General features: G+C 38.5%; 1 protein-coding gene and 1 non-coding gene across 5 annotated transcripts in view; one reads left to right on the top strand and one right to left on the bottom strand.

Moving 5' to 3' along the window:
- The window catches only part of Atf7 (activating transcription factor 7), a 100,310-nt gene that overhangs the window by 63,928 nt on the left and 9,533 nt on the right, over positions 1-26,849 (top strand). For 3 of the 4 annotated variants that reach the window (XM_015493548.2, XM_015493546.2, XM_048802822.1), the window contains exons 3-11: positions 5,676-5,772; positions 10,528-10,646; positions 14,627-14,764; positions 17,809-17,966; positions 19,283-19,382; positions 19,992-20,105; positions 20,701-20,853; positions 24,374-24,571; positions 26,046-26,154. In XM_015493548.2, coding sequence (XP_015349034.1) covers positions 5,676-5,772; positions 10,528-10,646; positions 14,627-14,764; positions 17,809-17,966; positions 19,283-19,382; positions 19,992-20,105; positions 20,701-20,853; positions 24,374-24,571; positions 26,046-26,154 — 1,186 coding nt within the window. Of the gene's footprint in view, positions 1-5,675; positions 5,773-10,527; positions 10,647-14,626; positions 14,765-17,808; positions 17,967-19,282; positions 19,383-19,991; positions 20,106-20,700; positions 20,854-24,373; positions 24,572-26,045; positions 26,155-26,849 lie in introns of those variants that run through there. The other variant, XM_048802823.1, reaches the window with a different exon arrangement.
- Positions 1,879-2,012, bottom strand: LOC125616702. The gene has a single exon (XR_007347446.1). It is a non-coding gene; the product is annotated as a small nucleolar RNA SNORA38 (small nucleolar RNA).

The raw sequence follows: 26,849 nt of genomic DNA, 5'->3' as shown, positions 1-26,849 counted from the left end.
TTTCCAAACATTGCCATATATTTTCCTAAGGAGCAGAGTTGCCCCTTATTGAGAACCACTGCCATGTAGTATAAACTGCATTTAGAGAAAGTGGGCTTGAGAGAGAAGATTCAAGATTGACATGTGATTAAAATCCCCCCTACCCCTTTTTTAAGACAGGGATCTGAGTTTTATTCCAGCTGATCTCAAACTCCTGGACTCAAGTGATCCTCCTGCCTCAACCTCTCCCCAGTAACTGGGACTACAAGCAATCTTAGAATATATTGTCTAGATCAGAGCTATCCAAAAGAAATATGAAGTGAACCACAAATATGAGCCACATATATAATTTTGAGTTTTCTAGTAGCCACATTTAAAAATAAAAATAAAGAAGTGAAATTAATTTAATTAATAATTAATTAATATTTAACCCAATATTTGTAAAATAATATCATTCCAACGTAATCAACATAAAAATTGAGATGTTTTATTTTTTTATTTCTGATATTGTCTTCAAAATCCAGTGTATGGTTTGAGTAATAGTGCATCTCAATTCAGATTAGCCTACATTAAAGTGCTCAATAGCCATGTGTGGCTAGTGGCTACCATATTGGATAGTGCATACCTAAATGATTTTGGTTTCTGGATGGGGTGCAACATAGCACATAATACTTTTTCTCTCCTCTTTTATGCCAGGAAACTGTCCTGATTTCACTTACTTCAGTAAATAAGACTCCAAGTTTGTTACCATATAAATTATTTTCCAAGATATATAAACTGTCTTCTGCTTCCAAAGTGATTCAGATTCTTCAGCCCCCATTTTGAATAACATCAGCCCTCTGTTGCCTTGGAGATGGTTAACATTCACATTTATTGAATATTATGATCATGTGTCCTACAACCGTATCAGTATTCCCTGAGTAGCTGTTTGACACAACCATAGTTATAGATAAAATCAGAGAAAAAAGGAAGAGCCATTAAGGGTATTAACATGGGGGAGCTAGATTATTAGATGGTCAGTAATTTGTTGTTGTTATTGTTTACTGAGGATTGAAAATCTAGAGACGCTTTATCACTGAGATATATACCCAGCCCTTCTTACTTTTTATCTTATTTTTTGTTAATTTTTTTTAGATATTGATGGACCTTTATTTTGTTCATTTATTTATATGCGATGCTGAGAATCGAAACCAGTGCCTCACACATGCTAGGCAAGCTCTATCACTGAGCCACAACCCCAGCTCCTATTATTTTTATTTTGAGTCAGGGTCTTGCTAAATTGCTTAGGGCCTCTCACTAAGTTGCTGAAGCTGGTCTCAAATTTGATATTCTCCTGACTCAGTCTCCCTAGTTGCTGGGATTTCAAGTGTATACCACCACACCCAATAGGCAGTAATTTTCCAGGAACACTCTACTACTGATCTACCCTCCTGGTATTTTTTTAGTTTCTTTTTTGACACAAGGTCTCAAAATTGCCTAGGCCAACCTCAAACTTGCAATCCTCCTGCCTCAGCCTCCTGAGTAGATGAGAATATAGGCATGTACCACCACACCTGGCCCTTCTACCTCTTTGATTCAAGAGAATATTCTGTATTTTACTAAGTTCAAAATTTTTATCAATTAATAATTTTGGCTATTTTAATTCAGAAATTGCTTTTAGAGGGATCATTCCCAAAGCATGAAATTTGAGACTGATTTTCTAGCATGCACAAGGCCCTGTGTTCAATCCCTATCACCGTGAGTAGTGGGAGGGTGTGCTGATCTAGAGAAGATTTTTTTTTTTTTTTTTCCAGTGCTGGAGATTGAACCCAGAGCCTTATACATGCTAGGCAAGTGCTTTACCACTCAGCTATACTCCCAGCCCCTGATCTAGAGAATTCTTTTTTTTTTCCTCCTCTTCTATGTGGGATGATTGATCCTGAGCCTACAGTGAACAAGCTGGCCTCAGACTTCTCCAAATCCACAAAATTTCTTTTCCTCCAATGCTTACATGTCCAAAGACAGAGAACCAAAGAAATGCCTTTGTAAGACGAAGGTTCTAGAGAATTCTTAAGACATTAACTTCTAATAAACAGAAAAATGTAAGGAATATTCAAAACAATAGCCAACAATAATGTTGGCTTTTTTTGGGTACCAGAGATTGAACATAGGGATGCTCAACAACTGAGCCACATCCCCAGCCCTTTTTTATGTTTTATTTACAGATAGGATCTTGTTAAATTGCCCAGGGCCTCATTAAGTTGCTGTGGCTGGCTTTGAACTTGCAATCCTCCTGCCTCAGCCACCGGAGCCACTGGGATTACAGGCATGCTCCGGCATGCTCCTCTTGGCCTTCACTTTGACCAAAGCTTCAGTAAGCTTTCATTCTCCCCCTCCTACTCAAGATTATAAGAATTACATTATAAATAGGAGGGACAGATGACTGGGGCCAAGACTAGGATAGTGCCCTGCTTCTTAAAAATATGCCCTTTTGATTCCTCCTCCTCTGAAGTATACTACATTGTTTACTTGGAGATCATTGTTATTAGTAGTAGTGGTGTCATGGACCTCCTTTAGCAGTTTGGTGAAGCCAGTGAACCATTTCCTAAAGTAATGCTTTTAAATTCATAAAATACATAGGATTTTAAAGGAAATTATATGGAATTCTGTGGAATTTTAAAGTTATCAAATGTATGAAAAAATATATAATAATATATGTGCTTTTTAATTAGTGCATTAAATAAGCTCTAGTGGTGGGTATGGTAGCTACTATAACTTCAAAATAGTGATGAGTATAAAGATTATTTTCCCTGGGTATGGTGGTACAGGCCTATAATTCCAGTGACTCCCTAGGCTGAGGCAGGAGGATTACAAATTTAAGTCCAGCTTTGGCAACTTAATGAGACCCTGTTTGAAAACAAATAGGTCTAGAGATGTGACTCAGTGGTAGAGCACCCTAGATTTAATCCCAGTACTGCAAAACAAAAATACAAAAACCCAGAATATTTTCAGGCATGATGGGGTGAGGCTCAGTAATAGAGTGTGTGCTAATCATGCAAAGGCCTAGAAACAATCCCCAGAGGAAAAAAGAATATTTTGCAGTATCTTGTAATAACTACAAGGTGCTATAAAAAATGTGGAATTTCTATTATGAATTAGAAATGCTAAATTTCAGCTAGAGTTTAGTTCAACTAGAGTTTTGGATTCATCAAACCCTCTGAGATGCTAGTAGGTGGTAAATCCCTTCTGCCACCTACATTTCTCTTCAGGCCCAGCTTTTGATTTGGAAAAAATAAATAGCTCATGGGTGACTTGAAAGGGGTTTGGAGAACAGGGGTAAGGAGCAAAGAGGAACAAGAACTAGACAAATGAAACATGTCAGGCCAATGCAGACAGTTGTAGCCAAAGGGAGGAACTGCCTTTTAAAATATTGATAAGGGTCTGGGGATATAGCTCAGTGGTAGAGTGATTGGCTACCGTGCTTAAGACCCTGGACTCAATCAACAGTTTCAAATAATAAAATACTGAACAATCTTAACTAGACCCAAACCTGATAGAGATTTAAAATCTTACTATCAGCTTATTTTAAAGCAAACTAGATTTCTGATAGTAGAGGAGGATTTCTTGCTTAAAAGTCAATTCTTTGGCTAGCTCAGTGGCAGAGCGCTTGCCTAGTATGTGTGACGCACTGGGTTCAATTCTTAGCACCACATTTAAAAAAATAAAAACAAAGGCATTCTGTCCATCTACAACTACAAAAGAAAATTCTTTTTAAAGTCAATTCTTTCAGGTTCGAGAACATTGTTCAAAGTTTTTCAAACTACCTGCATGAAATTTCCTTGAAGTGCCTATAAACATATTTTTGAAAAAGATTCCTGAAATTACCAGTATCAACAAGTCTGTTTAATCCACTACCTTTTGTCTCCCCTTAAAAGGATGTTTTTGATGGGTTTTTTTATGTTGTTGTTTTTCTCCCCTTGTAGACAATTCTGCTTATTTCCTTTTATCAAATACAAAGCAATCACAGACCCTGTATAGTAACTTGTTTAACCTACATATATATCCCTGGTTAACAGACTGTCACCTATCCTTCCACTCCTACCATCCCTTAGGGAAAATCTGTAACTGAAAAAGTTCGTGTATGGGGTTTACCAATAATAGAGAAAACTATAGTTCTTGATGAAATTTTCCTATATTTTGTTCATTTTTGTCTTAGATCCATTAGAAACCACTAAGGTAGTTTTCTTTTGACTGACTTCTTGGATCTTCACTTTTAATTGAAAATTCCCTGTGCCCTTTAGGCCACATCTGCCTTGCTTGGAAAGAATGTGGATCTTAACCTGGCTTTAGAAGTGAATTTGGAAAAAAGCTACTTTGGGGTAAAATAAAGGAGCTGAAACAGTTTAGTGTTGTTTTCTGGATGGGGGTGGGAACTAGAATGGGACCAACTCCTGTGTATTTGTTTTGCAGATGAGTTGTGGAAAGGAGGGTTGAAAGTGTGGTGTTTTGTGGGGGGTCTATATCTCTATGTCTATATATATATGAAAGAGAAAGGTGGATTAAGCCATCAATCACTATTTTTAGAAACAAAAAGACAAATAGAATCATGTTTCAGAGCCTCCCTGTTGAAGAAGCTGTGGAAAGCTGCAGCATCCCGGCAGTTACTGTGTTGTAGGCATGTTTTAATGAAGGAACATGACCAGTAGCCACAAAGGGACGTTTGAGAGTACTGTTCTTTTGAATTACTGCTGTTCATCTGTTCCTTTCACCTCCTCCTTTTAAAGAGGTAGAAGTATAAATTATTGTCCAGTAACCCTGTCTTACCTAGTCATAAACTGGGGTGGACTTTGTTGCACCTCTTCATTGTTCTTTCATCCACGCCCCTGAACAAATAAAATCTCTGTGCCTTCTCCTTTTCTCTTCCCTCATCCTGCCTACAGGCTCCTCCCTACCCTTAATTTTTTTTCCCTTACATTTTTATTCTTCCATTATACAGCTAGCAGCATTGTACCAGCCCCTTTATGGCTGATGGAGCCCAGGCAGGCTGCCCGATGAGGGGAGACAACATTTGGCCAATGGGGCTGTGTATGCCATTATTGCTGGCCATTGGGCCTCTGTCCTCTATAGCTCTGTCCTGGCTCATTAAAACCCTGAGCCAAATAGCCACGCAGGCGCCTGCTGCAGCACTGTGGGGGCCAGGAAGTTAAATGATTCTCCTAATCCTGCATAATTTATCTCCCTGTTAGTCCCCTCATAAAATAGTCCAATTCAGCTCCACCATGGAGAGCTTTGTTCTGAAATGTCCTATTTTTGTGATGACCAAGTGCCCAGCCTTTCCCTTCTTCTCTCTTTATTATTATTAATAAAAATTGTTTTCCCCTTGTTCACTGCAAGTTTGTCTTACTGTTTTTTTTCATTTGGAGCCTCCTCCTGGACCCTACTCCACCAACAATCTGTCCATTTCTATCATTTGGACCTGATATTACAGAGCAGTTGGTGCTGTGGTCTTTTCCCTTTTCTCTCTTCCCTGCCTCCTGGCACCTTTTTTCTCCATCTCTTCTCCTTTTCCATCACTTCCAATATTTTCTCTCTTCCATTCTCTCTTTCTAGGGACCAATCTCTTTGCAGCATGTTGGTTTAGGATATTTTAAAAGGTCATTGAATTGGTGGAGTTTTTTGTTTGTTTGTTTCACATCTCTATTTCCGTTTCATTTCAGAGATTTACAAATGAGGACCACCTGGCAGTTCATAAACACAAGCATGAGATGACATTGAAATTTGGCCCAGCCCGAACTGACTCAGTCATCATCGCAGGTATTTGCTGCCCCAAAAGCCACAAGCCTTGCTATCACCAGACAGTTAAGATTAATACCAGGGACCAGATGTACTGGGAGCTGTTCTCCCCTTCTCCAATCAAGATCCCTTATGTGATCTGCATTTAATCAGGAAAAAGGAACACTAAAAGCTCCCAAATTTCTATTATGCTTTCCACTGTTTTTAATAATGAGATTGTGTTCTGTGGTTTTTGAGAATAAATGTATTGAGGCTTTGTCCTAGCTTTTTTCAATCTATTCTCTCCTTGCTTTCTATTTATTAAGCCTTTAGAAGATTTACAGACAAGAGATGGCTTTGACATTTCCCCCTACCCACAGTGAAGGGGTAGAAAAAAGGCAAAAAAGCCCACTTAGGCTGGCTGTTTCTCTTCCACTGGGTGTCAGTTTTCTTCCAGCAGGCTGATTATCAGTTCGTAAATTCAACTTCCCTTGTGAACCCAGACACTGTTGAGGGCACATTTCCAGAACCCAAACAAGACATTTAGTCAGTGGGACTTTTCCAAGCCAATTTGGGTGACCTGGAACCTTTCACCAGTTGTTTTAGATGTTGTCTTGCTTCCATGCGACATTCTCAAGGGAGCACTCTTTGTAACCACTCTCAAATCTTACAGTAGTTCTTTTGTACCGTTTGCAGCTAGACAGACATACAAAAACCAAAGTGGACTTTTTCTTTGGATACCAAGAAAGGTTCTGATTTAACCCAAGCTAATATTTAATCAATAGTGTATTTAGTTGGAGATTATCACATCAATTAATAAATCAATTAAAGCACAATTTCTCTTAAGTATTATTAGCCAAAATGCTATCCTAGACATGGAGAAGGACAGAACCTCTTATAAATCCCATATTCCATATTAATTCAGCAAATATTTATTGAATATCTACTGAGTGCACCAGGTATTTTTCCAGGAGCTTGTAGATTCATAATCCCTGAGAAAAGGATACGAATAGAAACAGTGTCATCAGTAATTCTTAAAACCTGAAGATCTTAGGGAAGAGTGGATAGGATGTTATCTCTGTAGGTAAAACATACTTAATTAAAGCAGGACATATATACATGAAAAACATATACTATTTGCACAAAAAAATACAAGTGAACAATACAAACAACATGAATACTGAGAGAATTAACATTAAGTGGAATCCAAATCATAGCATTCCTGTTCTTCCTGCCACTGTCCTCATTATATTTAGATTCCTCTAAACTCTCCTAGCTGGCCTCTTTGACTAGTCTATCTACCATACTACTGAAAAGTCAGTCTTTCTTAAATTCTACTCTTATGGTCAAAATCTGTCATTATTTTATGTTAACCCATTTTTGTCTCATTGTCCCAGATACCATAGTTGCCCTTTGTCCTACTTGCCTATATGAACAATATGTTCTCATTTCTTTTTTTGTTTGTTTGTTTGTTTGGTACTAGGAATTGAACCCAGAAGTGCTTAACTACTGAGCCATATCTCAGCCTTTTTTATTTTTCTTTTTGAGACAGGGTTTCGCTAAGTTGCTCAGTGCTTCACTCAGTTGCTGAGACTGGCTTTGAACTTTCAATCTTCTTTCGGTGCTGGGATTACAGGCATGTACCACCACACCCACCTGTATTCTCATTCTTAATAATAAAGGATAGGGGCTGGGGTTATGGCTCTGGTAGAGCACTTGCCTAGCATGTGTGCGGCACTGGATTCGATTCTCAGCACCACCTAAATAAATAAATAAAGGCATTGTGTCCATCTATAACTAAAACTATTTTTCAAAAAAAAATAATAATAAAGGATATATAAGCTCTAGATTATGATTTCTAACCTATCTTAATGCATTGGTTTCAATTTACTCGAAATATTTGCAGAATTGGAAAGATGGGACTTAATGGGTTAAAACTGTTTATACCTGGGATTTCAGCTGTCCATAACTTAGCCCTCTGTTATTCACCCAACTTTCTATAGAATTTATTTATTACAAAATGATTATCTGGGGCTGGGGTTATGGCTCAGAGGTAGAGCGCTTGCCTCACACGTTCAAGTCCCTAGGTTCGATTCTCAGCACCACCTATAAATAAATAAAATAAAGTTATTGTGTCCAACTACAACTACAAAAAATAAATATTAAAAAAAGTAATTATCTTAATTAGACATACCTTCTCCTCATCCATAATCATGGTAACCATACTCTGCCTTTCTCTGGGCCTTTACCTACACTACTCTCCTTAGCCTCCAGATATGGTGAGTAAATAGTGCTTTGAATGCTGAGAGACAACTTGGACAAATGCAAGAGCACATGGGAGATTATTCTCTAAGGCCTGGCTCAAATCCTACTTCTTTAAATTTTTTTCTAACAACTTTATGTGTTATTATGTCATTAATGTGTCTGTATTTAATTTCTGTGACAATTTTATTCCTCAGTATACATAGCACTGATTTTGTACACTGCCATGCTATCGCAGTGTGATGCTATCCATGAATATTCATTTTATTTTTTCAACTAGAAAACTTTCTCTTAGTTCTCTAGGATAAGACCCAGGTCTTATATTTGGTCTATACTCCCATCCCTCCCCCAGTTTATACCCAAGTGTATGCACTGAAGCACCAAAACACAAAAGACAATATTCAGTAAATACTTATTTATATTTTAGGAATCATCAGGGCAGGCTAAAGGTTTTCTTACATGTTTTTAGTCCATTTGTTCAGGAACCACATCCCCTGAAGGTTAGAGGCCACCTGGAAAGTGAGGAATTAGGTTTAACATAAAGGAACCTTTAAAATAAAAATTATAAATGACTATGAACAGCAGGGGGTGGGAAAAGTTTGTGAGCCTCAGATCACAAGTCCAGAGTTCCTCTTCTGTCATCACCAGGCCCTTAGCTGCCCCTTCTGAACACTTGAGTTATAGTTTCATAATTTTGTTATGTGCCCTTTCTGAAGCATTCTAAGTATAAAAGATGATACTACCTCTACTTGCTCTGGGGTGGAAGGAAATTGTTAGCCAACCAAAGCTGCAGGAGAACCTTTTAAAACTATTTTGGGAGGTAGTGGTAACTTTTCTAAACACACTGATTCAGAAGAGCTTTTCTAAGTTTAAAAATAAAAAATGTTGTTTCCATGGAAAATCCTGTGGGATTATTTCTAAGTGATCCTGCTAGAATGGTCAATTTTGACCCTAGGTCTCATTGTTTAAAATATAATTTAAACAATTGTCCTGTTTATCATTCAGTCTAGTTTTTTGGGCATAGGAGATTAATCACTGAGGGGACTAGCATTGTAGCAAGTAAAACCATTGTAGAGTTTTGAGATCAAGGAATAGGATCTTTTCTTTTCCAGAGAAGCAGGGTAAGGAGAGGGAAGCTCAAATCTGAAATTCAAGTTGCTTGAAAAGTTCCCCTGGATTACCAAGACCTCTCCCTAAGAGCAGAGGCATTCTGTTAAGGAAAAGATTTGCATTGCCCCTTTGGGGATATTTTGGCCGGCAAGTCTAAATCCAAATATCCTGGTTTCCGGAATTTGCTCTGGGCCCTGGTCTCTGTGAAATGAGCCCTATTGTTTGCAATTTCCTTTTCTAGCTCATGGTATTGCTCTCTTGCTCCCCAGTGCCTAGATTTGCCTGGAACGCCTTCAGAAGGTAACAGATCCATAACTTGGTAACCACTGAAAGACTAGGCACCATTCCTTTTTCTTCGTTTTAAATTTTTATTATTATTATTTTTGGTACTGGGGATAGAATCTAGGAGTGTTTTACCTCTGAGCTACATCCCCAGTCCTTTTATTTGTGTTGGTGGGCGGGTACTAGGAATTGAACCAAGGGGCATGCTACCACTGAGCTATACCCCAACCCTTTTCATTTTTGAGACAGGCTCTCATTAACTTGCCCAGGCTGGCCTTGAATATGCAATCCTCCTGATTCAACCTCCTAAATCCCAGGAATTACAGTCTTGTGCCACCATGCCTGGCTCCAGCCCTTTTTTTTTTTTTTTTTTTTTTTTTTTTTCATTTTGAGACAGGGCCTAAGTTGTCCACGCTGGTTCTGGACTTGCAATTCTCCTTCCTCAACCTCCTGAGTAGCTAGGATTACAGTTGTTTACTACCACATCTTTCATTATTTCTTTTTTGGTAGCTTTAGCAGGCAAGCTCAACCATATGATCCTCAGTTTTTTTTCTTCATCAGATTTTTATATAAATTTGCTTATACCTACTTAATTCAGCACTGGCAGGGAAGCTGGATATAGTGAGCACATGTCTGTGTGTAGTCCAAGCTACTCAGGAGGCTGAAGTGGGAAAATCACTTGAATTCATGAGTTCCAGACCAGCCTGGGCAACATAGTGAAAGGTATCCCATCTCAAATACAAACAAACAGGCCTAGCAGAGGTAAGTTTAAAAAGAAAACACTGCTTAACTGTACCTACTTTTCGAAGCTAGAGATTTCACAAAACTTCACCTGTGTTGGTTGTTTTGTTTTGTTGTAAAAGATGCAAAAAAGAAAAAAGAAAAAGAAAAAGCAGACTGAAAGGTGGGTACATGGATAATCAACCACAAAACATTGTCCTGTGTTCCCCCTGCTGGTCTTGAGGCAATACAACACAGACACCCTCTGGTGGCCTAGCACCAGTCTTCACCTATTAGAGCTATAAAAGCAAATTTGCCATAAAACAAACTCCCTGTCTCCAAACAGAATAAAAACATATTTTCTATGTACTCTCAAGTTTTAATTTTAGGTCAAAAGTAAGTTGCTTTTTTTCATGTTTACAGATCAAACTCCTACTCCAACTAGATTCCTGAAGAACTGTGAGGAGGTGGGACTCTTCAATGAACTAGCTAGCTCCTTTGAACATGAATTCAAGAAAGCTGCAGATGAGGATGAGAAAAAGGCAAGAGGCGGGACTTGTGAAAAAAATAAATAACTGCTCATGTTCCAGTTTAGTCTGTTATTGTATCTTGGGATAATATGCTTAATTGGTTAAAGCACAAAATCATGGGGTTGGTTCTATAGAACCAAATAATACTCACCAGTCCTAGTCTTCCATCCAGGACTTTAGATAGAGTTCAGATGGTGGATCAGCACAGTTCTGTCTTCATCAAAAATCAGTCTTCCTACCCCTCCAGTGGAGTATAACTTCAGTTATATATTTTTTAAAAAATATTTATTATTTGGGCTGGGGATATAGGTCAGTTGGTAGAGTGCTTGCCTTACATGCACATAGCCCTAGGTTCAATCCCCAGCATCACCAAAACAACAACAACAACAAAAATTTATTTTGACTATGTTGATGTTAAAAGACTATCAATTGGCCAAGCACAGTGGCATATTCCTATAATTTTAGATGCTTGGGAGGCTGAGACAGGAGGATCACAAGTTTGAGGCCAGCCTTTGCAACTTAGCAAGACCCTGTCTCAAAATAAAAAGGATTGATTGTGTATGCCCATGGGTTTTTTCCCAGCACCAAAAAAATAAATAGATAGATAGATAGATAGATAGATAAAATTAAAAAGGGGTAGTATGAATTTCTCAAATTTTGTTAAATGTTTTTATTGTAAATCCCACTTTTTTCTAAACTGAGTAGACTTCTCTTCTGGGCCATTCTTACTCAGTCATCTAATCAATAAACATATTGAATTTCTATTTTTTATTTCTGTATACGTGGTTCTTGCCTTCAAATAGCTTTCTAGTACCATTCAGGGCATTAAAATTAAAGAAGGATGTTCTTCTTAAATTTTTTTTTTAAATTATAGATGAACACACAGTATCTTTATTTATTTTAAGTGGTACTGAGGATCAAACCCAGTGCCTCACATGTGAGGCAAGTGCTTTATCACTGAGCTACAGCCCCAGCCCCACGAAGGATGTTCTTAATGTCTTTTTAAGGAGATCAGCCAGGATAGTGAAAGAATTAGAAGTTATGTCACTTTAGAAACATTTAAAGAAATTAAGAAAGTTTTGCTTGAAAAAGAGATTTAGTACAAATAAAATTGTTGTCTTGAAATACTTGAAGAACTTTTATGTAAAAAAGGAATTAAATTTATTCTTTGTGGCCCAGGAATAGAAGCAGGATCACTGGGTGGATGCTATCACACAATATATACAGATGTATAGAGCAGTTAGTGGAAAATGCTGCAGTAAGGATTAAAAATGTTGGAATTCCTTCTAATCCTGAGGTTCTGTGATTCTGGTTTTAAACTTTTTATACTCCAGATTCATGAGGACCCCTTAGTTTGGAATGCCAGAGGAAAATGTCAAAGAAGCAGAGTCAAAGAAATATAGTTCCCATGAAATAAGGAGTTTGGGAAAAAAAAGAAAAATGGAAAGGTCAAAGTTTACTTTAGAATTCAGGGGTTTTAGTCACTGCTTAAAATCAGGACTGGCTGGGCACAGTGGCTCACACCTGTAATTTCAGGATTAGGAGCCCGAGGCAGGAGGATTACAAGTTTGAGACCAACCTCAGCAACATAGTGAGGCCCTAAGCAACTTAGTGAGACCCTGTCTCAAAATAAAAAATAAAAAAAGCTGGGGACGTAGCTCAGTGGTAATGTCCCTTGGTATGATACTCAGCACCAAAATAAATTAATTAATTAAAATAAAAAGGGCTGGGATGTGGCTTAGCTGTTAAGCACCCTTGGGTTCACTTCTCATTACCAAAAAATACATAAATAAGTAACATAAAATCAGGTTTGTATTGCAAAATAATTCAGAAGAGATGCCAATATCTGTGTCCCCAAACATATTTATTAACACATGAACCTCATAATTGCATGGTTTAGAGAGGCATGGAATCAAATCAGAATATAGAAAACACAGAATGTAAGAAAAATTTTCAATGAAACTCTTTCTAAGAGGAGGACAGCAGGTAAATGAAGATAGCTATACCTGATTTTTCCATCCAGCTTAAATTGTAAAAATGCTAGATAAAGTGTTTTTATCACCAGAGATATCTCAAAAGTTTCACAGCTTTCTATGAGCTTCATTTCATGCTGTCTCCCTCTAACTTAAAAAAAAAAAAAAAAGGCATGGAAAAATAATGGCATATATATGTAGCTCTTCTTTCAAATGGGAGAACTAGCCACAGTCTTCTGAAACCTTTACTTTAGAGACCCAGGTCTCTCATCTCTCTGCTACCTCAACTTATGTGATATAATTTACAGCATCCCTATGTCATCTCCCCTGCCATTTTCCCCTTCTCTCAAAACAAAGTAAGTAGTCAGATTATTTCTACCAGGATATAAGAAATTTTTATACCAAGTTCTTAATAGGAAAATTCAAGAAAAATGGCTTCCCTTAAAAAACTGCAAGTCTTTCCCACTGTCATTTCAGCTTGGTTGACACTTTTGGGAGGCCAGTTCATAGTTGGAATATTTCCTCGATGGACATCCCTTGATATTTCTTTTTTTTTTTTTTTCTTAATATTTATTTTTTAGTTGTAGTAGGACACAATCAATACCTTTATGTTATTTATTTATTTTTATGTGGTGCTGAGGATCAAACCCAGGGCCTCACACTTGCTAGGCGAGTGCTCTACCCCTGAGCCATAACCCCAGCCCCTCCCTTAATATTTCTACCTGTCTGTCCAAGGTGGTCTTTACCTACCCTTGATGAAAAACACATGATCTCCAGGAGTGTTTAATGAGCCTGAAACTTTCTTGAACCACAGCTTTTTTGGAGATTTTGGTTTAAAATCCCACCAAGCTCTGACTTCATTGTTCTGAAAATTAGCCAAATTGGACCTGATATCTTAGCAATATAGAAAGAATGAGGCAGAAATGAAACCATTTTTTCTGTTCCTCAGCCTCAATCAGACTGGGGAGAAAGAACCATTACTACCTTCTTTAATGTAGTAGATACAGATTATCTTTAGTTTATTCAGCTAGCTACCTAGAAGACTTCTAGGGACTAAGGTACAAGGTAAGACAGAAACAAGCTCCTGTTTCACCAAGAAGTGCAGGATATGAATGGAACAAAAAAAAATCCACTTTGTCATGAAACTGAACTGAAATCAGCCCTCTTTTTGTGGTACAGTGTCAGAGTCTGTACCATTTATCTCAAATAGTTTACTGTTCCCTGCAGAGCCACTTAAAGCTCCAGAGTTCTGTGAGGTGATCACACTACTGCCAGGAAAGCACTCTACTTTCTCAATTTTTCATTCCTGTTCCTAAAAACAATTTCTAATTTCTTTCACTGATCAGATGATCAGACTCTCCTTTCTTTTTCTTTTTTTTTTTTTTTTTTNCACTGGGATTATAGGCATGTGCCACTGTGCCCGGCGTCTTAATTTGTTTTTGATAATTGGGTAACCTAGTCATTCTGGTTGGCACAGAGGGTATTCACAGCTTTTTTTTTTTTTTTTTAAGTTGTAAATGAACACAATACATTTATAATTTATCTTTATGTGGTGCTGAGGATCGAACCCAGGGCCTCACACATGCCAGGCGAGTGCTCTACCACTAAGCCACAACCCTAGCCCCAGTATTCATAGCTTTTTAATGGCCAACAGAGTTGGTTGGGAATAGGCAGGCACTTGATTCAGGAAATCATTTTACTTTCCTGAAAAAGATTATAATCATAACATTTACATGGATTTAAATGATATCTTTTAATTTATTTTCCGGTCTTTGTAAGTATTGGCTTACCATCAGTCTTATCTTCATTTTAGAGTTAGGGAAATAGAATCTCTGAGAAGATAAAATGATTTAACCAATTATACATAAAGCATAGGACCCATACTTTAACTTGCAGTTCAGTGTTTTGACCAAGGACTGAACTTCTTAGAAGCATATGCTCTCATCTTGTAACTGGAAAGATAGATTCAACCTAAAGGGATTCATGAAATTGAACTCTATTCATTCTCTTTCATCACAGGGTGCTGCTGGGCCCCTTGACATGTCTCTGCCTTCCACACCAGAAGTCAAAATCAAAGAAGAAGAGCCAGTAGAGGTAGACTCATCCCCACCAGAAAGTCCTGCCTCTAGCTCCTGTTCCCCACCCCTGAAGGAGAAGGTAAAATTCTCTATTAGGAGTCATCCCAAATATTAATTGATAGATTAAGTTTTTTTTTCTAGTTGTTGATGGACCTTTATTTAATTTATTTATATGTGGTGCTGAGAATCGAACCCAGTGCCTCTGACATGCTAGGAAAGCACCCTACCACTGAGCTACAAACCCAGCCCAGACAGATTAAGTTTTTTTTTTGTTTTTTTGTTTTTTGTTTTTAAAGAGAGAGAGAGAATTTTTTATAATATTTGTTTTTTAGTTTTCGGTGGATACAACATCTTTATTTTTTATTTTTATGTGGTGCTGAGGATCTAACCCAGCGCCCTGTGCATGCCAGGTGAGCGCGTTACCGCTTGAGCCACATCACCAGCCCAAGATTAAGTTTTGATTCACAAATAATGTAAGATATAGGAAGGATGGCTGGATGCAATGGGTTGATTCTATTTAAAGGAATATTAATTATTTAGAAAATTTATGTAAATTTTGCCTATTCTCTTGCACAGAAATTCCATTACTAAGTAGGAGAGAAGTTAATACCTGCCTGACAAAAGAAATATGTAAGACTGCTCATAGTAATTTTATTCATAAGAGCCAAAAAAGCTAGAAACATTCTGAATATCCATCAACCAAAGGATAAATAAATTGTGGGAGTCTAGAAGGTGTAACTCAGTGATAGAGTACTTGCTTAGCATGTGTAAGGTCTTGGGTTCAGTTCTAGCACCATCAATCAATAGTGTTATATTTCTAAAATGGAATACTACATAGCAAAGAAAAAAGAATGAATTGGGCTGGGCTGGGCATGGTGGTGCATGCCTGTAATCCTAGCAACTTGGGAGGCTGAGACAGGAGGATCACGAGTTCAAAGCCAGCCTTTTAGTAAGACCCTGTCTCTAAATAAAATATTAAAAGGGCTGGGGATATGATTCCATAATTAAGTGCCCTTGGGTTCAACTCCTGGTACAAAAAAAAAAACTAGGCTATAGCTATAGTTCAGTGGTAGAGTGCTTGCCTAGCATGTGTGAGGCTCTTAATTTGATCTCCAGCACCACAAAAGAAGAATAAAGAACTAATGATCATACAGCAGTATGTATAAATCTCAAAACATATTGAACAACAACAAAAGAATCAGACACAAAAGTATATAATTTGATTCCATTCACATAAGGTGCCAGAAGGGGCAAAAGTATTTGATGATAGAACCAGAATAGTGTGTACTAAACCGGTGTGATAGTGCACATTCCTTAGTCCCAGCTACTCAGAATGCTAAGATGAGAAGATCAGTTGAGCCCAGGAGTTCGAGACCAGCCTGGGAAACATAGCAAGACCCTGTCTTAACAAAACAACAACAAAAGATAGTGCATATCTCTCATGAAGGAAAGACATGGATTGGGAAGAGACAAGAGAACCTTCTGGGTGCTAGAAACGGTCTCTATTCTGATTTTATATGTGTAAAAAGTCATTTTATTATAATAACTTTAGATGAATGCACTTTATGTTTATAATATACTTTAATGAATAAATGAAAAAGAAAAGTCACATCCAGGTGCAGTGACTCAGGAGGATGAGGCAGGAGCATCGCAGGTTTGAAGCCAGTCTGAGCAATTTAGTGAGGCCTAAGCAACTTAACAAGACCCTGTCTCAGTCGCAAAATAAAAAATAAAAAGATCTGGAGATGTGGCTCAGTGGTTAAGTGTCCCTGGGTTTAATCCCTGGTACCTAAATAATACTCCCATAGGGAAGTAAATCAAAGGGAGTATCCACTAGGTTTCTATTATGTTTTTTATTATCTTGATACTTTTTATGAAGTTTTTTATAAACTTACTGAAGATAGTATATGTACAGAAAAGTACATAAATAATAAGTATATAGCTGACTGAATTTTCACAAAGCAGATTGCCTGTTGTAGTTCACACCCAAATTAAAAAAAAAAAAAACATATATTATTTAGAACCTCAAAAGCCCCTCTATGTCTCCTCCTCATCCATACTGCACTACCATTGGTTAACTTTAATATCTACTGTTGGTAAACTGTACCTCATCTTACTCTCCTCCAAATTTAGTTTGGTAACTTCTCAAAATTACCTTCTCTCTAATATCACAGGCATCCTACCCCCTCCCCTTTCATAAGCAACCAAGTACTATAAACTGTCTGGAGATGCTTTCAAGGCCAATATGGCCACCAGCAGCCTAAGATCCTAGCAAGTTAACAATGAGAATCAGTATTTTTATTGCAGTATGATCATTGTTTAAGCATTTTGGGTTTTTTGTTTATTTGTTTGTTTTTGTGGTGCTGGGGATTGAACCCAGGGCCTTATGCATGTGAGGCAAGCACTCTACCAACTGAGCTATATCCCCAGCCCAGCATTTTGGGGTTTTTTTGTTTGTTTGGTTGGGTTATTTTGGTTTTTGTTTTTTTGATACAGAGGATTGAACCCAGGAGAGCTTACTACTCAGCGAAGTCCCCAGCTCTCTTTTTATTTTTTATTTTAAGACAGGTTCTCAATTTGCTGAGGCTCTCATTGAGTTGCTGAGATTGGTCTCAAACTTGTGATCCTCCTGCCTCAGCCTCTTGAGTCACTGGGATTACAGGCATGGGCCACCACACCCAGCTCCACAGCCCTTTTTTGTAAGGGTTCTAAAGGAGAAAATGAGTTGCCCTATTACCAGTGAATCTGCCTTTCCCCCTTGGAGGTCAGAAGATGCTTGAAAATCAAGCTTAGAATGAAAATATCTGAATTATGAAAAGTTGTAACAATCCCTTGGATTTATATGGTATTATAGTGCATCTACAAAAATTCCAAGTGACTTTCCAATTATCAATTATTTAACCATTATCCCTGAGAGGGAGATGGCTAAGGGATCTTAACTTAGCATTCCTACCGAATGGGTGAATGAGGTATGAGTGTATGATCATGATGGAATCAGATCATGATTTATATAAGTGACTGTAGTGCTCTTTCCAATAAATTTGTACTAGATTTTACCGATTATGCATTTCCCTATATGCAGCCCTTAAAGCCTTTTGTGATATGTTGGTCTCTTCTCCCCAGGAAGTTGCCCCAAAGCCTGTTGTGATCTCTACCCCTACGCCCACCATCGTCCGTCCTGGTTCCTTGCCTCTCCACTTAGGCTATGATCCACTTCATCCAACCCTTCCTTCCCCAACCTCAGTCATCACACAGGCTCCACCATCCAACAGGCAAATGGGGTAAGTAGAGAGCAGGGAGAAACAGTGAAGCCTGAATCTTTACACTCTATGAAATTCTACAATAGGAAGTATTTTTGAAATCTAAGAAAAAGGAGTAACTAAGATTATTTCTCAAATTTTAGGGCTGGGGAAGTAGCGCAATAGTAGAGTGGCTTGTCTATCATGTATGGGTTCCTGGTTTTGATCTCTAACACCACAAAAGTAAGATTTTAAAATAAATCTTTCTTACTCTACTTTGTATACAACCAGAGATATGAAAAATTGTGCTCTATATGTGTAATATGAATTGTAATGCATTCTGTTTTCATATATAACATTAAAATTTTTAAAATGAAAAAAAGAAAGAAAGAAGTCTTTCTCCCATAAATAGAATCTCCTTTACCCTTTTTAATAGACAAGCAAGTATTTATTTGGAGGTTTCATACTTCTTTAATCTTAAAAAAAAAAAAAGAATCCATAAAACTTTAGAAAGTTTATCTTCGTGGTGGAGGCCAGATAACAAGGTATATTTAGTTCTCAGCCTCACACCTATAAAGTAAATGAAAGGTTGAAACCCATCAAGTCATCTTCCTTGAGTCTAGTGGTCCTCTCAATCCCATTTAGGGTCTTTGGTCTTTCCTATCCCTAATTGTGTTTGTCTAATTCTCTTTATTCCTTGCATGGCCCAGACGATTTTTCTGATGGGACCATTAAGGACCCATGGGTTAAGAGGGTGTTGTCAGGATTAAGCTTATTTAAAGATTATTCTTCTCTGGACTCACTAGGAAAAATTAAAGACAGCTTCTTTTGGGGGCAGGGGAGCAAAACATGGAAAGAAAGAAGGGAAATTTATTCAAATTTGACCATTAAATGACATAATTCATCTTTGCAAATTGACAACTTTAATCCAACTCCCTCTTGCCTAAGGCAAGACAGAACTTATTTATGTCATTGGTAGGGATGTTAATTTAATTGTTCTAAAGCCTTAATGGGATTAGCTTTCTACCATTGAGTTTGTTTAATTTTTAAGATACAAGGATTTCACTGGGCTGAGGGTATAACTCTGTGATAGAGCATGTGCCAGGCCCCTGGGTTCCATTTCTAGCCCACAAAAAGAAAAAAGGAAAAAAAAAAAAAAAAAACAACTTGGTCATTTTCTCCATCTGTAAGGTTATTAGCATCCCTGCTTTTCCCCATTTTGAGAGGGTGTCTAGATTTTGAAATTCTGCTCTGCCCCTTCCCTAACTAGAAAAGAATCGAAAATCTGCTCATTATTGGAGGAAGATCCATAGGCAAAAGATCTATATTGTGAGCATTTCACTTCATGTCTCTTGAAGGTCTCCCACTGGCTCCCTTCCTCTTGTCATGCATCTTGCTAATGGACAGACCATGCCTGTGCTGCCGGGACCTCCAGTTCAGATGCCTTCTGTTATATCGGTGAGCTCTATAGTTGAGTCATCCAACCTTACCAACACACTAATCCCTCCTTTCCACCTGAATAGTCATAATCACAGAGGGGCCCCAGGGAAATACCGCCTCTGGTCTGTATTTGTTGAGCATGGCAGGCTGCCCAAACTCTTCACTAACCACTGCCAGTCAAGCACTGTGAAATGCTAGACAGAGCCTCATCTGGACAACTGGCTCCTGGTTTTAGGATTGATCTTGCCAGTCCACTGATTGTTGATTTCACTTGGCACATTCCATCTCCCAAATTGCCTACTGTTTTCCTGAAGATATAGCCCCAGGCCAGGGTTATAGCTCAGTGGTAGATCTCTTTCTAGTGCATGTAAGGTCCTAGAATCGATCCCACACACAAAAGGGGGAAAAAAAAAAAAAAAAGGTATAGCCCCACCCAGCCTTTCTCACAAAAATTGCCCCAACACTGAAGGATTAGATTCCCTCAAGCTATTCCTACATGCCCTATGGGCAGGTCACTTAGAACAGACCCTAAAATGCCAATCTCAAAATCACCTCTTTTTAGGAAAACCAATGGCATTGCCTCCTTCTATGGTTTTTTGTTTTGTTTTGGTTCTTGTCTTGATACAGCTGGCCAGACCTGTGTCCATGGTGCCCAACATTCCTGGTATCCCTGGCCCACCAGTTAATAGCAGTGGCTCCATTTCTCCCTCTGGCCATCCTGTACCATCAGAAGCCAAAATGGTGAGTACATACCAGCCTTGGTAATATTGGCCCTCTGAAAGGAGTAGTATCAGTTAGGTTTTTCAAGTGAGCTGAGTAAAGGAACCTTCTGGGGCTTACAAAGCTAAGGACACCCTGCTGTGGGATTTGGAAAAGAAAAGACCCTGATTCATGACTCTCATCTACTCTCCCCACCGTTGGAGCCTGGTACATAGACTATGGCAGTGAAAAGAGGCAGCACAGATTGTTTGGAATGGAACACTTGCCGTTTTAGTTACAGGGTGACAGATGGAGGGTGGGTGAGTGGGCAGGGGAGCTGGCCAAGAGGTGAATAGCTGCATAACCAGCATCTGGCCAGGTTCCATGAGAGAGCTTTCATCTGGACTCTATTGCTTCAACAACCTCCAGCCCCCAACTGTGCCCAGGATGACAGCCAGGGAACAGAGTAGGCATTTTAAGGATCCAGGTGCACATTTTCTCTCCCTGTCATTTTCTTTTAATTTTTCTGGTAAGGGAAAGTTGGAATAGAATTTTTAACTATAATTTAAGCCCATGTTTTTCATCTTTGATAGAATCTCACCCTTGACAACCTCTCTTTTCTTACCTTTACCCATAGAGACTAAAAGCCACCCTAACCCACCAAGTCTCCTCAATCAATGGTGGTTGTGGAATGGTGGTAGGTACTGCCAGTACCATGGTAACCTCCCGTCCAGAGCAGAGCCAGATTCTCATCCAGCATCCTGATGCCCCATCCCCAGCCCAGCCACAGGTCAGTTGGGCCTTTGGATTGGGGGGAACCACCTGTATTACACTTACTGTTGATATCACATCTATTTTTCAAGGAACAACCAACTAGAGAAGAATGGATTTCAGCTTTCTGGACATCTTCCTGCTACTTTTGTTTTTGTTGACAATTTGACTGCAGCAAAACACACCATTCTTCCTGGGCAAGTGGCACACGCTTATAATTCCAGATCTAAGGATTACCAAGTTTGAGGCCAGCCTCAGCAACTTAGCGAGAACCAGTCTCAAAAAGGGGGCTGGGGATATAGCTCAGTTGGTAGAGTGCTTACCTTGCATGCACAAGGCCCTGGGTTTAATCCTCAGCAGCACAAAAATAAATAAATAAATAAACAAACAAACAAATAGATAAATAGGACTGGGAATGTAGTTAATTGGTAGCGCATCCTTAGGTTCAGTCCTTAATACTACAAAAAAAAAAAAAAAACCCACACCATTCTTTACCCACCTTTGTGTTAGGAGTATGTGCAGACTGAATACTGCAGAGCTGTTGTAAAGGAGGACTCTGTTTTTTCATATGTGAATGGTTTAATGTATCTGCATTCCAAAATCATCTGAAATGTGACAGAACCTTCACCCCAAGCCACATTAGGTTATTCACTATTACAGGAGTCTCCTCTAATATATTTTCCACCTATTAAAGCTTACCAAAAAACAAAATGACTAGCCAGGCATAGCGGTACACACCTGTTAATCTCAGGTTAATCTAATCTTGGGAGGCTGAGACTGAAGGATTGCGTTTGAGGTCAGCCTGTGCAATTTAGCAAAACCCCTGTCTCCTTTTTTTGGTGGGGGGCAGGGGTGGTACTGAGGATTGGGTGCTCTACCACTAAGTTACACTCCTGAGTCCTTTTTTTATTTTGATCACTAAGTTGCCTAGACTGGCCTTGAACTTGCAATCCTCCTACCTCAGCCTCCAGGGTTACTGGTATGCAAAATGCTGTTTCAACAAAACCTGAAAAGGGCTTCAAAGGGGTAGGATATAGCTCAGTGATAAGGCACCCCTGGGTTCAATCCCCAGAAAACACACACCAAAAAAAAAAAAAAAACTTACTGGATTAGGTGTTTATAACAAAAAACATGTAATAATAATATATGAATATAATGTGATGTTTCAGGAGTACAATAGCTCAGTAGAAAATAAATAAATAAGAAAACACACACACACAAAAATACCTTCTTATTACCAAGTCAGTCTTTTTTTTTTTATCACAGACAAATAAAAATCCTTTAAAAAAATCCAGAGAGGTCCCTTTTTTAAAAATGCCTGATTCAGAGGTATGTTTTAAAAAGATTCTTTGAAAACTGATTAGTCCTCAGTTTTCATAATTGTGTGAACTGGACAGGTGACAGTGACCTGAGATTGGTTTCTAGAGTTAACAGCCATTGCCCAGTCCCTCTTTTCCCGATGTCACCACCTGCTTCATTGGTTACCACCACATGTCCAAACATTTCATGGCCATATGCTGCCTTAAAGCTTGGCCGCCAACACAAGCTTTCATTTGAATTTTCTTGTTGGAAGCTAAACCTGCCCACCCTTCTGTACTCTTCCATCCTAAAAAGCCAGCTAGTCCTGGAGATGCTAAAGCAGTAGCTCCCTGCCAGAGCTGTGCTGCTTTCCCTCCCAAGGAAAGGACATACCTTCCTTTCTAATTACTTTTTCCTTCCTTTCTTGGCCTGTCCTTTCATATCCATCCTTTGCATGAGTTTCTTAGTTGCCTATGAGAAAAGAGGAACTTAGCCTTCCCTTTCCCCCATCCTCCTTAAAAAGCACATATTGATAAGTGCTCTGATGAGCTCAAGACAAAGAAAAATTTGAAATTCTCAAGAGAATTTTTGTAAATTTCTTGAAGACAGGTCTTCCCTTAATACAGTGACCAAGGCCTGTAATTCATTAAATGTCTTTGAAATTTTCTCTTCACTTTTTTCTTTAAGAGAATATTAGCCAGGCATGGTAACACACACCTATAATCCCAGTGACTCAGGAATCTGATGCAGGAGGATTACAAATTCAAGGCTACCACCAGCAATTTAGCAAGACCCTAAGCAACTTAGTGAGACCCTGTCTCAAAATTACAAAAACAAAAAGTGCTGGGGATGTGATTCAGTGGTTAAGTGTCCTGGGTTCAATCCCTGGTACCAAAAAAAAAAAAGAAAAAGAGGGAGAGATAGTATTAGTCTGAACAATGAAATCATCTCTTAATTTCCTATCTTAATGGAGACCATAATTCAAAAGGTCATGGAGTGGAGTACAAGATTCTGTGTTTTGTAATCTCATTCTTGTCTTCATGAAACTGATAGGATTTCTGGGATTATAGAAATAGTTGCTACTAGCAACATATCCAAGACAAATCTACCTTGGGCTTGTTTTATAGCATATAGTTTCTTTTCTACAGATGACTGACCTTTCTATATTTGTTTAATTTTAGTTGCTATTAGCAAATTGATTTGGCTTCTCTTATGTGTACCAGCTAACAGAAAGAGAAGATGATCCATAAGTGCCTTAGAGATAATACACTTCAGCCTGAAGTTTAAAAAACAAAAGACAGTCCTATATCATTTCATAAAGAAATTAAACGTTTCTTAAAAGCAAACAAAAGGTGTAGCTTGCTGAGGGTGATTAATTACTGATTATAAATTTTTTAAAAATACTAATTCATGTCTCCCTATGAAAGCCCGTATCTTACTCATAGTGAGATGAATAGAAGCATTTTCTTTCTCCTTTCCTGAAACCTGTTAGAGCATACAATTTTTTTGTACATATTGCTTATCCAAATCAATGATTCTCAAAATTGTATTTCCATCTCCCTAAAAGTTGCCAGGCAGAGTGGTACATATCTGTAATCCCAGCCACTTGAGGCAGGAGGATCTCAAGTTTGAAGCCAGTCTTAGCAATTTAGCAAGGCACTAAGCAACTTATTGAGACCTTGTCTCAGAATAAATAATAAAAAGGACTAGGGATGTAGCTGTGTTAAAGTGCCTTTGGGTTTAAACCTCCGAAGAAAAAAAGGATACCCTATTGTTGCCAGGGGCAGTGACTCACACCTATAATCCCAACAGCTCAGGAGGCTGAGGCAGGAGGATTGTGAGTTCAAAGCCAGCCTTTTACAATTTAGCAAGAGAAACCCTGCCTTAAAAAGTGAAAAGGGTTGGGGATGTGGCTCAGTGATTGAGCGCCCCTGGTACCAAAAAAGAAAAAGAAACAAAATATGATCCTAGTTTCATTTTCTGTCTCAAAAATAATTGGTTTTTCAACTGAACTGTGGTTTGTCTGAGTATAATACTAAGAGGACTAGAAGGAAATGGGAAGCAGAATAAGGAAATAATTACTATAAAAGAGCAGCAAAGGGACATAGTGACAAGACTTGCTGAGGTTACCAGGTTGGTACATATCTTTACCAGAACTTACTACTCTACCTAATATCAGGTTTGATTTGGAAAGGATTGATGTTCCCATCAAGTAACTCCTCTTCCTTCTTGGGCAACAGGTCTCTCCAGCCCAGCCTACTCCTAGTACTGGGGGGCGGCGGCGGCGCACAGTAGATGAAGATCCAGACGAACGGCGGCAACGTTTTCTGGAGCGCAACCGGGCTGCAGCCTCCCGCTGCCGCCAGAAGCGGAAGCTATGGGTGTCTTCCCTAGAGAAAAAGGCAGAAGAACTCACTTCTCAGAACATTCAGCTGAGTGTGAGTGGCACCAAACAATTATTGGATCAGATAAAAGTGGGACAATATAACAGATGATGGTAATTCTTTAATTAGGAGAGATCCAGAAATTGTACCAGGAAGAATGCAGAAAAAGATCTCTTAATAGTCAGTATTGAGATCTCTTCCCTAATTGGGAAAGACTTACCATCTACCCCCCAATCTGCTACTAGAACCAGTAGTTCATAGACCCATTAGGGTGGAGAAAATTAAACACTCCAGCATGTTTTTTTTTTTAATCATTACTAAAATCTGATTGGGGTCATAGAACACCCAATGGGAAATGTTTTTGCCCCAGTAAATGTAGCTTAATGAAAGAAAAAAGAAACCACACAAGCACAAATAGAACAATTATATCCATTCTCTTGAATGTTATTTTCCCTTTTTCTGATTATTAAAACATTTAATTGCAAAGATAATATGAATAATTTTCTATTCTTTCTCTCTCAAACACACACACACACACACAATGAAAACAAGGTCCCTTTTTTTTTTTTTTGAAGAGAGAATTTTTTAATATTTGTTTTTCAGTTTTCAGTGGACACAACATCTTTAATTTATTTTATGTGGTGCTGAGGATCAAACCCAGCGCCCCACCCATGCCAGGCAAGGGCATTACCGCTTGAGCGCTTGAGCCACATCCCCAGCCCCAACAAGGTCCCTTTTTTATTTTTTTTTTTTAAAGAGAGAGAGAGAGATTTATTTTTTAGTTTTTGGCGGACACAACATCTTTGTATGTGGTGCTGAGGATCGAACCCGGGCCGCACGCATGCCAGCGAGCGCGCTACCACTTGAGCCACATCCCCAGCCCAACAAGGTCCCTTTTTAATTTACCTTTCCTGGTCCCATTCTCTTCCCTGAAAATAAATTTGATATGTACCTTTCAGAGATAATCATATTTCTAAATATTTTTTCATTTATAGTTTTTGTATGGGAGTTGGAGGGAATGTGAGTTGATTCAAACATAAATAGGTTAACAGTATCTCCTAGAAACCTAGCCATGATAGCCTCGTTCTTTTAAATACCTAGCTATATATTAGTACATTCTGTAGTATGGTTATATTATATGGTATGAATTTTGATATTGTTCATTTTTATAAGAAGAATAATGCTGCAGTCAACATTGCAAGCACTTTAGTAAATAGTCCTGTTAAACAGACTCCTAGATGTACCCTTTTTTAGTCAAAGAATATATATATTATTAATTTCAGCATAATCATATTAATCTCAAATAGAAGTAATTTTTTCTATTATGAATCTCTACTTTTAATTCTAGGCAACTATAGTCGTTGAATTCCTGGCCCTGGCTATTTTAAATCTTGCTGGATCAGGAGTCTTATCCAAATTGGGGAGGAAAATCCAAGCAGATTCTATCCACAGTCTAGGGATAACCATTGGGAATCCAAGAATGGAGGATGAATTTTCTTGATACTTTTTTTCTTCCCTACCCTCTCAGAATGAAGTCACATTACTACGCAATGAAGTGGCTCAGTTGAAACAGCTACTATTAGCTCATAAAGACTGCCCAGTAACTGCACTACAGAAAAAGACTCAAGGCTATTTAGGTGAGTAGCTCACAACAAAACAAAATCAGCCAGTCATAAGCTGCATGTATTGAGTGTCTTTATAGTTTATAACTCCATTCTGAATGTGCTAGAAACTCTCAGACTGATGAGTGAGGGACTCTGTGGACAGCCAGTCTAACCAAAAAACAGGTTTTGACAACAATATAGAGTTATCCTAATAATTCACAATAGTTGATATTTATTGGACATCTTTTTTTTTGTACGGGATTGAACCCACGGGCACTTAACCACTGAGTCACATCCCCGCCCTTTTTTATATTTTATTAAAGACAGGGTCTTGCTGAGTTGCTCAGGGCCTCACTAAGTTGCTGAGCCTGGGTTTGAACTCAAAATCCTCCTGCCTCAGCCTCCCAAATCCCTGGGATTATAGGCATGTGCCACCATGCCTGACTATTTTTTGTTTTTTTAAGGTATGGGGACTTGAACCCAGGACTTCACCCATGTTAGGCAAGCACTCTACCACTGAACACAGCCCTTTTTTTCTTTTCTCTCTTTTAATTTATGAGAAGGGTCTAAGTTGCCAAAGCTGGCCTCGAATTTGTGATTTTCCTGCCTCAGCTTCCCAAGTAGCTGGGATTGCAGAGCCACCATGCCTGGCTGGATGCCTATTTTGTTTATGCACTGTACCATCTTCCCAATACTCTCATTAAATAGATATTACCTCTGTTTATAGG

Source organism: Marmota marmota, unplaced genomic scaffold (assembly GCF_001458135.2).
Source record: "Marmota marmota marmota unplaced genomic scaffold, marMar, whole genome shotgun sequence".
Taxonomy (NCBI): domain Eukaryota; kingdom Metazoa; phylum Chordata; class Mammalia; order Rodentia; family Sciuridae; genus Marmota; species Marmota marmota.
This window is presented reverse-complemented; position numbering and strand designations above follow the sequence as displayed.